The sequence below is a fragment of the Macaca thibetana genome, chromosome 10 (assembly GCF_024542745.1).
Source record: "Macaca thibetana thibetana isolate TM-01 chromosome 10, ASM2454274v1, whole genome shotgun sequence".
NCBI lineage: Eukaryota > Metazoa > Chordata > Mammalia > Primates > Cercopithecidae > Macaca > Macaca thibetana.
The window spans coordinates 52,876,089-52,889,961 of record NC_065587.1 but is presented as its reverse complement, the minus strand read 5'-3'; the positions used below and the strand labels follow the sequence as shown (position 1 = coordinate 52,889,961).

Sequence of the window (13,873 nt, the reverse complement as noted above, 5' to 3'; positions counted from 1 at the left end):
ATGGTTGGGGAGGCCTCACAATCATGGTAGAAGGCAGAGGAGGAGCAAAGTCACGTCTTACATGGTGGCAGGCAAGAGAGTGTGTGCCGGGGAACTCTCCTTTATAAAACCATCAGATCTCATGAGACTTACTATCACGAGAACAGCATGGGAAAGATCTGCTCGCATGACTCAATTACCTCCCACCAGGTCCCTCCTATGACATGTGGGAATTATGGGAGCTACAATTCAAGATGAGATTTGGGTGGGGACACAGCCAAACTATATCAGGTACCAAGGCCACCTCCAGGCACCCTATTACCCGGTGCTTCTCATTCTCACTGTCATGAAGGACAAGGGCTTCTTCCCTCGTTTAGCATAAAATAAAATAAAAACGAATCACCAGAGTATGTATTCTCAGTGGGGGAAATATCATCCCAAGAGGGGAAAAGGACCAAAAACATGTTCACATACAGTCCCGAAACAGATATAAAGTCTAACTATAATAAGAAAATTTCATGGGAGGTGGGGCAATTAGGGGAGGAAAAAAAAAACTATAAAAGAACCCTGGAGAAGGGTGGCAATAATGAAAAAGAGGTTGAGAAACAATGAAGTTTAAAACAATTTAAATTTGTTTAATTTTTATTTTATAATTTTTAATAAATTAAAAGCCTGATTTTTTATTATTAGATTTAACAGGCATAAAGTACTGTATTAAATTGCTCTGGAGGTTTCAATTTCTCTATTTATCTCAGTGACTTTCAATTTCTTTATCTCAGACTGGTAATAAACACAGTGGCTTTCAATTTCTCTTATTTATCTCATCAAAGACTAGTAATAAACGGTTTGTGAGCAGGCACCAGTCTGCAGTCCACACCTCAGCAGTGCTGTGCAGAAGCATCACTGTGTCTTCGTCTGTCAGGAATTATCTCACTTCCTTATGTATCTGTTCATTTGATTGTTGTCTGTCTCTCTTACCTGAATGTCAGCGTCAACACCATATCTAAAACAGTGCCTGCCACACGGTGATATTTGGTACATTACTAGGAAATGAATTGTTGAATGCCTGAGGGAATTAATGAGCAAATGAATGAATGAATGAATGAATGAATGAATGAATGAAAATATCCACTTAAAAATTGTTTTGCTGGCTGGGCATGGTGACTTACACCTGTAATCCAAGCACTTAGGGAGGCCAAGGTGGGCAGATTGCTTGAGCCCAGGAGTTCAACACCAGCTTGGGTAACATGGCAAAACCCCATCTCTACAAAAAGTTAGCCAGATGTGGTGGCATGTACCTGTAGTCTCAGCTACTCAGGATGCTAAGGTAGGAGGGTCATCAGAGCCTGGGAGGTCAAGACTGCAGTGAGCCATAATCATGCCACTGCACTCCAGCCTAGGCAACAGAGTGAGACCTTGTCTCAAAAAATGATAATAATTACAATAATTTTACTGAGTCAGGCACTGGAGGCTACTTTTACTTAAAACCCAAGAAAACCAATCAACCAAAAATGGTAGCAGTTCTCTGCCTTTGACAGAGACTCAAAATAGCAATGTCTTCAACAAGAAAGAAGGGTATTTCTCTCTCACCTAAAAGTCCTAACTAATGTGGCTGTTCTAGTCTGCAAATATGATGGGGGTCCAAGCTCCTTATGTCTTGTTGCTCAGCTGCATGATCCAAGATGGCCCCATTCCGTGGAGAAAGAGAAGCCACCCCTGCCCTTCAAAATTTACTCCTATCCCCTTGCCTAGAACTCATCATGTGGCCACATTTAGCCATAGGGAAGCTGGGAATTGTAGTTTTTATTCTAATCAGCCATGTGCCCAGCTTAGAAACAGATTCTATTAATATGAGAGAGAAGGGGTGAATCAATATTAGGGGACCCTCCAGGAGACCTGCCACCATCACCTTAAGAGGATGTTTTTTTCATCTCATCCTTGCCTTCCCTCACTGGGCATTGTATCAGCCAGAAGGAAGAAAGAGGTCAGTGTTTCACATTCCAGCACCAAGCCAGGTCTGTTTGTCAAAACCCTCCAGAGACCACATCTTGTGGCACAAGACTTCTGGGGCCACGTGCCCCCTTCTTCCTGGGTCCTCTCTGGCACAGGATGGATTTCTCACTGCAGGCACTCTCTGGCTGCCCTCATGCTGTAGTTTGTTCAGCTGTCCATTCTTCAGCTGACCCTGGGTCACAAAATGAAAATAAACAAGAGACTATTTTGGAGAAGGCATGCCAAGGGACAAGACGATGGCCTGTTTGTTTCCAAACCTGCCCTGAGTCATCATTCAGAAGGCTGATGCAAAAGAAAAGAGAAATCAAAAGAGAAAACACTGCAGCCAGGAGTCTTTTGAGACAGGTGGCTTCCTAAGCCTTTGCAAGTAGGGTCACCATGGTAACCAGAACCAGATAGATGACCTGAATGGAATAGACTGACCTAGACCTTCTGCTAAATGTGTCTAGGCAGGACATTGAGGACAGAGTGGGATTCCCAGCCTGAAGTTTAAGACGTGCTATAGTCAACAAAAATTATACATTTTCAGATAACTAGAAGAGTATAATTGGATTGTTTATAACACGAAGGATAAATGCTTGAGGTGATGGATACCCCATTTACCCTGATGTGATTATTACACATTGCATGTCTCTATCAAAATAGCGCATGTAACCCATAAATATATACACCTACTATGTACCCACAAAAATTAAAAATGTTTAAATTTTTTAAAAGTTTTAATGTAACAAATGAACCAAATTGTATATTGAGCCACTGGCACAGCCACATAGAGAGGAACTATCTTAAGTGACTTTATTTACACATATTTTTATTCTTTTCCTTTTTCTTTCTTCCTTCCTGATGTTTCCAGCTTTTTTATCCTTTCCTTTCTATGAGAAGAATTTCCTGTACCCATTCTTTCTGGGTAGAGCTGCTGTAACAGATTCTCTTGGTTTTCCTTCATTTGAGAATGTGTTGATTTTCCCTTCATTCCTGAAGGATATTGTGTCTGGATATAGCATTCTGAGTTGATGTTTCTTTTCCTTAAGCCCTTGAAAAATGTTGTGCCATTTCCTTCTGGCCTCCATGGTTCCTGATGAGAAATCTGCTGTCATTCCTATTCTTTCTCCCTTATTCTGACACATTTTGTTTGATTAATAAATGAATGAATAAAAGAATTAATCTGAGCTCCACAGCCTACCAGCTCTATGACTTAGGAAGAGCTCCATTCCTAAGCCTCAGTTTCTCTGTATAGAACATAGGATTGGCAATTACATACCTTCCTCTCAGGATCGATGTGAGGATTAAGTGCAGTTGTATACAAAGTGAAGTGCCTAATACAGTGCTTGGTGCATAAAGCACTCAATAATCTCAGTGGAATGAATAAATGAATGCATGCATGAATTAATGAACTAATTAATGACCTCGGTGTCTTTGTGTAGAGAAGTCATGTGCTGCCATGGAAAGGCCCTGAGCTGGGAAGCAGGAGACAGGCTCAAGGCCTTCTCTGCTGCCAAGACCAAAGCACAGGAACAGCACTGTTTGCATTCCCTCTTTGTGCCTCAGTCTCCCCATTTGGACCATAAAGAATTTGTCATGGACTATTGGTTCTCAATTCTCAGTGTGCACTAGAATCTCCCAGAAAGGTGTGTTGTTGTTGTTTTTGTTTTCATATACTGATGCCTGGCCCAACTCCAGACTAACTCAAATCAGACTCTCTGTGGGAAGGGCCCTCAGACTGTTTTTTGTTTTGGTTTGGTTTTTGTTTCAAGTTCTTTAGGAGATTCTGATGCAGAGCAAGAGTTGAGATCCTATGGTCCTGATGGATCCATCATCTTGGATAATTGTAGAGGTGTTGTGGTTCGTTTATTGTCCTCTTGTCTTCTCCTACCTTACCCCTGGGAAGCAAGTTTCCTGGAGTCCATTGTGCTTATTTCAGCCACTTTATAAAAAGTAGCCTTGGACTCTAAAAGCTTCTTGTTTGATGTAGGTCACCGCTCATTTGAGTAGCCATTTGTTTTCTAACCAGCAACTAATGTGAATGTTTAGAGATGTGCCTGGAGTTGTGCCAGTCGCTGCTTTCAAACCTCTGACAGCAGTCCATGCCCCTTCACCAGATGCAAACCACCTTCCAGGCTTCCAGGTCCTGAAGCATCCAGCCCCAACTTTCTCATCTGACCTCATCTCATAAAAGAAGTCCATTGGTTCAGTCCAATTGCTACCAAAATCCCAGATGGCATTTGGTAGAAACTGACATGCAAAGTAACTAAAAGCCAAAACAACCTTGAAAAAGAACAAAGTTGGAGAACTTATACTATCTGATTTCAAAACTCACCATAAGCCAGGCGCAGTGGCTCATGCCTGTAATCCCAGCACTTTGGGAGGCTGAGGCAGGCGGATCACCTGAGGTCAGGAGTTGAAGACAGCCTGGCCAACGTGGTAAAACCCCATCTCTACTAAAAATAGCTGGGCGTAGTGGTGGGCACCTGTAATCCCAGCTACTTGGGAGGCTGAGGCAGGACAATCACTTGAACCCAGGAGGCAGAGGTTGCCGTGAGCCGAGATGGCGCCACTGCACTCTAGCCTGGGTGAGAAGAGTGAGATTCTGTTTCAAAAAAAAAAAAAAAAAAAAATTCACCATAAAGCTTCAGTAATAAGGATAGGATGGAATTGGTATTGGATAGATAAATCAGTGAAACAGAATAAAGTCCAGTTATGGTCTTTAAGTCTCATTTATGGTCAGTTTATCTTTGGCAATGGTGCCAAGTAATTCAGTGGGGGAGGAAATGAATACCCCCCTCTCCATGATGTGTTTATTTCATATTTCATCCCTGTATCAAAACATCTCATGTACCCCAGAAATATATACACCTACTGTCTACCCACAAAAATTTTAAAAAATAATAGAATAATTCAGTGGGGGAAAGGATAGACTTTTTATAGTGGTCCTAGAACAACTTGTGTGTGTGTGTATGCACATATATATATGAAAAGATGAATTTAAGCCCTTATTCCACACTATACACAAAGATTAACTTAAATTGGATCATAGACTGAAATATAAGAACTAATACTATGAAATTTCTAGAAGAAAACACAAGAGCAGATCTTTGTGACCTTGAGTTAGGCAACAAAAGCAAAATCCATCAAAGAAAAGAATCTTTTGCTCTTCAAAAGACACCATTAAGAAAAAGACAAGCCACAAACTGGGAGATAATATTCACAAATCATGTATCTGATCAAGGACTTGTGTCCAAAGTATATAAAGAACTCTTATAACAGTAATAAGAGGGCAAACCTAATTTTTTTTTTTTTTTTTTGAAACGGAGTCTCGCTCTGTTGCCCAGGCTGGAGTGCGGTGGCGAGATCTCTGCTCACTGCAAGCTCCGTATCCCGGGTTCACGCCATTCTCCTGCCTCAGCCTCCCAGGTAGCTGGGACTACAGGCGCCCGCCACCGCGCCCGGCTAGTTTTTTGTATTTTTAGTAGAGACGGGGTTTCACCGTGTTAGCCAGGATGGTCTCCATCTCCTGACCTTGTGATCCACCCGCCTCGGCCTCCCAAAGTGCTGGGATTACAGGCCTGAGCTACCACGCCTGGCCCTAATTTTTAAAAAAGATTTGACTAGAATTTGATGGGAAAAAGATTTGAGTAGATATTTCATCCAAAAGATATGTGAATAGCTAAAAAGCACATGAAAAATGCCCAACACCATTAGTCATGTCACTGGAGAAATGTACTTAAAACCACAGTGAGATACAACCACATACTTCCTAGAGTGGCTGTAATCAAGAAGACTGAAGTGACCAAGTGCCGGAGAATCTAGAACTCTTATGCATTACCAGTCAGAGTGTAAAATGGCACAGCCACTTTGGAAAACAGTTTGGCCATTTCTTTTAAAAGGTAAACATAAGCTTACACACAACTCCATAATTCTACTCTTAGGGATTTACCCAAGAGAAATGAAAATATATATCCATACAAAGACTTGTATGTGAATGCTTATATTGCATTATCCATAATGGCCCAATATTGGATGTTGCACATCTATGCCATTGTGCATTGTTGTTTGATGGGTACATAGTTCCAATTTTACAAGATGAAAAATGTTCTGAACATGAATGATGATGATGAGTATCCCATAATGTGGATGTAGTTAATGCCACTGAACTGTACACTTTAAAATGGTGAAGATGGTAAATTTTATGTTGTATATATACCACAATTTTTTAAACAAATACTTTTTGTTTTTATTTACTGTTTTCTAGAGACAGGGTCTTGCCCTGATGTGCAGGCTGGAGTGCAGTGGTGAGACTGTAGTTTACTGCAGCCTCAAACTCCTAGGTTCAAGCAATCTCCCCACCTCAGCCTCCCAAGTAGCTGGAACTACAGGCATGCACCACCACATCTGGCAATTTTATTTTATTTATTTATTTATTTATTTTTTCCAAGATGGAGTCTTGCTCTGTTACCCAGAGCTGGAGTGCAATGGCACAATCTCAGCTCACTGCAACCTCCGCCTCCCGAGTTCAAGCAGTTCTCCTGCCTCAGCCTCCCGAGTAGCTGGGATTACAGGCACCCACCACCATGCCTGGCTAATTTTTGTATTTTTAGTAGAGACAGAATTTCACCATGTTGGCCAGGTTGGTCTTGAACTCCTGACCTCCTGATCCTCCCGCCTCGGCCTCTCAAAGTGCTGGCATTACAGACGTGAGCCCCTGTGCCCAGCCAATTTTTTAAATTTTTTGTAGAGACAACATCTCACTATGTTGACCAGACTATTAGAGAGGCCATAATCAAGAAGATTGAAACTACCATGTGCTGGAGAATCTAGAACTCTCATGCATTCCTAGTGAGAATGCAAATGGCACAGCCACTTTGGAAAACAGTTTGGCCATTTCTTTAAAAAGTGAAACACTTAAATGACCAAATTCCTGGGCTCAAGCGATCCTCCCACCTCAGCCTCCCAAAGCATTGGAATTACAGAGAAATTTGAGGCCACCACACACCTGGCCTCAAATTTTTTAAAAACATAATTATTAAGGACCAGGATCCGGGTAGTGGGCACTATCTCACTTATTTCTCACCACAGCCCTTTGAAAAGGACACCATTTATTTTCCTCATCTATCCAGGAAACTGAGGTTCAGAGAAATTTAGTAACCAAAGTCACAGGTTCCATCGCAGACTGTTAGATCTCAAAGACCCCACCTGTCCGTGGCACCCTCCTCCTACATGTTCCTCTCCAACGGTAAGAAACCTAATCTGGCTCTTGGGTCTGGACCACCAACATGCCATCCGGACAGAGAAAGACCCAGAGACTTAGGGGCCACGTGAGCCACAACGACAGTCTCATCAGCAAGCACTTGGAAGCACCCAGGAGGCCGTGGTGATGCTGGTGGCAGGCATTGCCAGAGGATTAGTGTCAACAAGTATTACCCGGGTTGCTTTGGGAAGGCTGCTGTGAGGCATTACTACTGGGAACCAGAGCTTCTGCCCAGCTGTCACCCTTGAAGCCACATGGAGGGAGGTTCATGAAAACTGCTTTAAAAAAAAAAAAAAAAGGAAGAAAGAAAGAAAAGAAACCTAACCTATACCCCTGTTCCTCCTTCCTACAGGCACGACAGGGTTCTATCAAGGAGGAAATGGACTGGGCAACGCAGCCGGATTTGGGAGTGTACACCAGGTAGACGGCTCCCTCCCGATTCTTTCCTTAGTTCTTTCTGGAAATATTCCTTTTACATCAAGGCACCCAAGAGCCCATGACACACACAATCCCCATTGGGAACCTGCCTCTTATTCCCCGGGTTTGGAGACTACAGGAGCTAGATTGTGCAAAAGGCCGCTGGAAGGACACAGCATACAGGCAGATACGTAGGAATTGTTGGAAGATTCCTGAGATGTCATGGAGATCTACAAGTATGCTCCATCTTGACCTGGGCCCAAGACACCCATTGACTGCTGAATCTGGTATATATCAATACAAATGGGTGGGTCTTTCACCAGATCATGGGCTTCTCAAGGGGGACCGTATGTCTTGCTCACCTCTGCATCCCCAGTGGTGAGAGCCCAGCGCACAATGGGGGCTTTATAAATACTTGTTAAATCAAGCAAAGTCAACTCTATGTAGGTGAATGTTGGCTAGTACTTTGATTCTCTTGGTGTCACTTACAAAGTGAATTAAGAATTCACATCAGCTAAAGGTGTGCAGTAACTCTGCTGTGTATACACCTTCCATGTAAACCTAAAATTATTTCAAAACAAAAGGTTCACTTGCTTTCAGGCTACCATTAAAACAGAACCACCCTGGGGTAGATGGGCTTTAGGAATATTTAACATATTTAGGTCTGAGGACCACACAATTTCTTTCCAGTGAGAATCTAGATAATTTAAAACTTAGCAAATGTAAAAATTGTTTCATGTATTTTTGCATTATTTCTAATGTACTATGTACATAGATAAAATACTTGTAAATAAAACAGTACTTTTTAAGATGTGGTTCCTAACCCTCCATTTCATCATTAAATCTGTGTTTTTCAAAAACACTGACCACCCCTGCCCCACCCCCAGGAACTCTGACTCCTAGCTCTGGGGTGGAGCCCAGGAAACAGAACATTCTGTGAGTTCCATGCAGAGTTGAGATGCACTGGTTTGGTGATAGTGGAGCAGGATATTTGAAACAATGACTGTTGGAGAATTGGAATCCCTGGTCTACTTAAACAAAGCTTGATCAAAGGTGATTGGCAGCTATTGAATTGATCTCCATGACTCCCTCATAGAATATTCTAGACCCCTAATGCTGTGCAGGTGCTGCTGTATTTGCACCTCCTCCCCATGTATTTGCACCTCCTCCCCATGAACATAAAATGTCACCTCGTCCCCTGGGTTTGTGTGTGTGTCGTGTGGGTATGGGTGTGGTCTTCTCGGTTTGTGTGTGTGTCATGCGGGGGGTGGGTGTGTGTGTGGTCCTAATTGTTAATGCATTTGTTTATTAATTTAACCAGTAGTATTTGTTGAGTTACTACGTATACCAGGCACTGTTTCAGGTGCAGAGGATACAACAGTGACCAGGATAGGTGCCATCAGGGCCACGTCTATATCCCTTAGGGTGGCCTGCGGACCTCCAGGTGCCAGCATCTGCATGCCTGGGCCCGAGGGGCTTTTCTAGAACCAGTGCATGCGGCAGGCAGGAAGTGCCTGGGAATTAAAGCCCCCTGGGAGCAGCTCTCAAAGACCGACAAGTTGATGTATAAACCCCTCCACTCCCTTGACCTGTGGGAGAGGCAGTTCTGAGATGTGGATTTTAGACCATCTCAGCTTTTCCTCATAGGGCTCATCTCTGGTCACCACCACAGAAGCACCTGTGCAGGCTGCTGTCCCGCATCTGCTGTCTCACTTCCCCGCTCCCCTGCTGGTGCCTTCTTCACCTTCCAAACAGTCGCCATGCACTGGAATCCTTGCCCCAGGATCTGCTTCTGGGAAACCAAAATGAAGACAGTTCCTGCCCACAGAGAGCTTTTATTCGAATGGATTCTAATGTTTGTTTCTGATGGCACAGAAGTTTTAGGAAACCGTTTTGATCTGACAGAGCAGCCAGGCTGACCAACGACCCGAGCCCAGAAAGGCTTCCTCACGCATGTCCTTGGTTTGTTTTTCTCTTCCCAGGACTATCCTTCCTACCCTGGCTTCCCCCAGAGCCAGTACCCCCAGTATTACGGCTCATCCTACAACCCTCCCTACGTCCCGGCCAGCAGCATCTGCCCTTCGCCCCTGTCCACGTCCACCTACGTCCTCCAGGAGGCATCTCACAATGTCCCCAACCAGAGTTCCGAGTCACTTGCCGGTAGGTGCAGGCACTGGTGGGGCCATTCATGGTTGTGGCCTGAGAGCTTCTATGAGGGAGGGACCTGGACATGGGGCCTGGTTGTAACAAACAGGTTACCCAAGGGTCATTCATGGTTGTGGCCTGACAGCTTCTATGAAGGAGGAACCCAGACATGGGTCCTGGTTGTAACAAACAGGTTACCCAAGGGTCATTCATGGATGTGGCCTGACAGCTTCTATGAAGGAGGGACCCGGATATGGGTCCCGGTTGTAACAAACAGGCTACCCAAGGGCTAAATCCATCTCTCAGACATGTTTTGTTGGCCTGTTTGTGCGTGTGTTTAATTGCATTTGTGTTTAAAAGTCAGAAAATTTTATTAATACCTAAAAATTCTATTTTCTGGCTGCTTTTGAAAGAAGATCTGGCCATAGTAGCCACATTCCCAAGGAACATCACTTGGTTAAAACTAAGTGTGTCTGCTCTTTTTAGAAAGGACACACCCAATTCCACATCTAGCCAGCTTACCCCATGTTCATTACTGCCTGACCCATGTAGGCCTTGGAGTTGATGAGCCTGGTAGTATTTATAATATTACTGGCCAGGTGCAGTGGCTCACACATGTAATCCCAGCACTTTGGGAGGCAGAGGTGGGTGGATCACCTGAGGTAAGGAGTTCGAGACCAGCCTGACCAACATGGTAAAACCCTGTCTCTACTAAAAATACAAAAATTAGCCTGAGTGGTGGCAGACACCTATAATCCCAGCTATTAGGGAGGCTGAGGTAGGAGAATCACTTGAACCTGGGAGGCAGAGGTTGCAGTGAGCCAAGACCGCACCATTGCACTCCAGCTTGGGCAACAAGAGTGAAACTCCATCTCAAAAAATTAAATAAATAATAAAATATTACCCATCTGGTTCGTGCTAAGCATATACCTGTGTGATCTTCTCTAATCACTGACTTATATATTTATTCAGCAAATATTTGTTAAGCACCTGCTGCATTTCAGGCCCTCCCTTTAGTTTGGGAAATAAAGTGCAATGTAGAGTTAAGCTTTGCAGACAGGAATCGAATAATCATACAAATACCTCGTTAAAAACTGCGATAAGGAGAGGCATAATCCTCACAAAAACAGGTTGATATTATCCCCACCCTTTTTCTAGATAAGAACAATGAAGATGAGAATGATAAGGAGCTTGCTAGTCATTGGCGGAGCTGGGATCCAAACCCCAGTTTGTTGGCCTCCATAACCAGCACTCCTGCTATGCACTGGCCGTACACAGCCAGGAATAGGTTATCTAAAACTCATTTGAGAACAGAAGGGCAGAGGCCTTCAAATATTGATTCTTTGTCTAAGAGGGGTTCAAGTATAGCAACTCAGGGTCCTCAAGAATTACAGAATCCTTCAAAACATCCTGAAGCATGTTCATTTTATTTTCTTTCAACTTTTATTTTAGGTTCGGGGGTACACATGCAGGTTTGTTACATGGGCAAATTGCATGTCACGGAGGTTTAGTGTACAGATAATTCTGTCATCCAGGTAATCAGCATAGTACCCACTCGGTAGTTTTCCAGTCCTCACCTTCCTTCCATCCTCCACCCTCAAGTAGGTCCTTGGGTCTATTGTTCCCTTCTTTGTATCCGTGCGTACTCAATGTTTAGCTCCCACTTATAAGTAAAAACATGTGGTATTTGGTTTTCTGTTCCTGTATTCATTCACTTAGGATAATGATCTCCAGCCCTAACCATGTTGCTTCAAAGGACATGATCTTATTTTTTATGGCTGCGTAGTATTCCATGGTTTATATATATCACATTTTCTTTATCCAGTTCACCATTGATGGGCACCTAGGTTGATTCCATGTCTTTGCTATTGTGAATAGTGCTGCAATGAACATATACATTCATGTGTCTTTATGGTAGAAAAATTTATATTCCTTTGGATATATACCCAGTAGTGGGATTGCTGGGTCAAATGGTAGTTTCATTTTAAGTTCCTTGAGAAATCTTCAGGCTGCTTTCCACAGTGGCTGAACTAATTTACATTCCCATGAACAATGTATAAGCATTCTCTTTTCTCTGTAACCTTGCCAGCATCTGTTATTTTGTGACTTTTTAATGATAGCCATTCTGATTGGTATGAGATGGTATATCATTGTGGTTTCGATTCGCATTTCCCTAATGACTAGTGATATTATTTTTTCATATGCTTGTTGGCTGCATGTATGTTTTCTTTCGAGAAGTGTCTGTTCATGTCCTTTGCCCATTTAATAGAGTTGTCCTTAAGGATGTTTGTTTCTGATGGCACAATAGTTTTAGGAAACCCTTTTGATTAGCCAAGATTTTTTGGCTTCAAAAGATATAGAAAATCCAATTCAAACTAGTTTAAGAAAAAACAAATGAATTTTTAGGCATTTCTAACCAAGATGTTCAAGGGTTTAGGGCTAGGTCTAGGTGTTCCAATGATAAAGTTGAGACTTTGTCTCTCTCTTCCTTCTGGCTCTGAATTTTCCTGGGTTCATTTCATTCTCAGCCAAGCTTCTCCCGTATGGTGGCAAAGATGGCCACCAATTACCAAGAGCTCAATCCTGTCTGCTAATCCACCCCAGCAAACATAATTCCTCCTTCTTAGCCATTCCTGCAAAAGTCCCAAGTAAAGCTCCCATTGGCCCAGCTTATATCACATGCTCATCCCCAAACCAATCTCTGTGGTCAGTGGAATGGAATGCTGGATGAAGCAGCAGACTTTGGGCTCATGCCTATGGCTGGAGCTAGAGTTGGGGTCAGTCTCACCTCAACCACCAGGGACTGAGAGTGAGGAAGAGGTGATCACCTCAAAAAACCGAGAGCACTGTAACTACAAGAAGACAGAAGAGGCACTGGATGAGTAAAAACAATAAATGTCCACAACCTTGATATCGATCCCACCTGTGCTATGAGCAACATGTGACAGAGTCCATGTCCTGACCCCTCTGTGGTCACAAAACTTGGTGTGTAACATCCCTATGCAACTAACGCACCAGCCTATGGATTCATTCATTCATTCCCCAGACCTGCTATGCACATCTTCTCTTTTACAAGATGGTTTTGGCTTATCAACATTAAATAACATGGCGGCAATACATTAGAATGTCAGTAGGTATCACTGAGTTTTGTTCCTTTGTCTTCTTTTCTGAAACCTGCTGATGTTTGTAGGGCTTTGCAGAAGCTAAGCTAGCACGATGGTGTGGAGACAGTCATCAACAAATATTAATTGGTTGATTGTTAGAAGAGGAACAATAGGGAAGACCCACCTGTTTTGTTCCTGGGGTTCTTGGTGTGGCTACTGATTTTAGCCCTTGAATTTTCCATCACTGGGAGTGAGTGGGTTATCCTTGGTTTGATGACAAATGGAGACAATATGGCAAAGCATGTTAAATAAAGTCAACTTTTGGCCGGGCGCGGTGGCTCACGCCTGTAATCCCAGCACTTTGGGAGGCCGAGGCGGGCGGATCACAAGGTCAGGAGATCGAGACCACGGTGAAACCCCGTCTCTACTAAAAATACAAAAAAAATTAGCCGGGCGTGGTTGTGGGCGCCTGTAGTCCCAGCTACTCGGGAGGCTGAGGCAGGAGAATGGCGTGAACCCGGGAGGCGGAGCTTGCAGTGAGCCGAGATCGCGCCACTGCACTCCAGCCTGGGCAACAGAGCGAGACTCCGTCTCAAAAAATAAATAAATAAATAAATAAAAATAAAGTCAACTTTTTAAAAGGTTTAGAGCTTGAACATTGATTTTGGTCATTGTGATCCCATCCCAGAATATTTAATGATGCATAGTACCTATTTAATAACTTTCTTTGAAGAGTTTGAAGTTTAACAAAGTTTTTCTCTGTCATGATCTCGAATTATCTTTGGCCATCCCGATTTTCAGAATGTGGTTTTTCCACTCTCATTTCAAAAAAGGAGAAAAAAAAACAAAACACTGATGAGAAATTAGGGCAGAGAGGAACTATAAGCAGGAAATCATCAAGTAGATGCCACAATCCATCGATAATTCAATGGTGAACTGAATGGCAAACGAAAAACTTACTTCCCCAGAA

General features: G+C 43.1%; 1 protein-coding gene across 2 annotated transcripts in view; it reads left to right on the top strand.

The window, feature by feature from the left end:
• Positions 1–13,873, top strand: part of EYA2 (EYA transcriptional coactivator and phosphatase 2) — a 300,174-nt gene that overhangs the window by 174,714 nt on the left and 111,587 nt on the right. For both annotated transcript variants that reach the window (XM_050745166.1, XM_050745165.1), the window contains 2 exons: positions 7,590–7,657; positions 9,637–9,814. In XM_050745166.1, the coding sequence (XP_050601123.1) occupies positions 7,590–7,657; positions 9,637–9,814 (246 nt within the window). The remainder of the gene's footprint in view (positions 1–7,589; positions 7,658–9,636; positions 9,815–13,873) is intronic.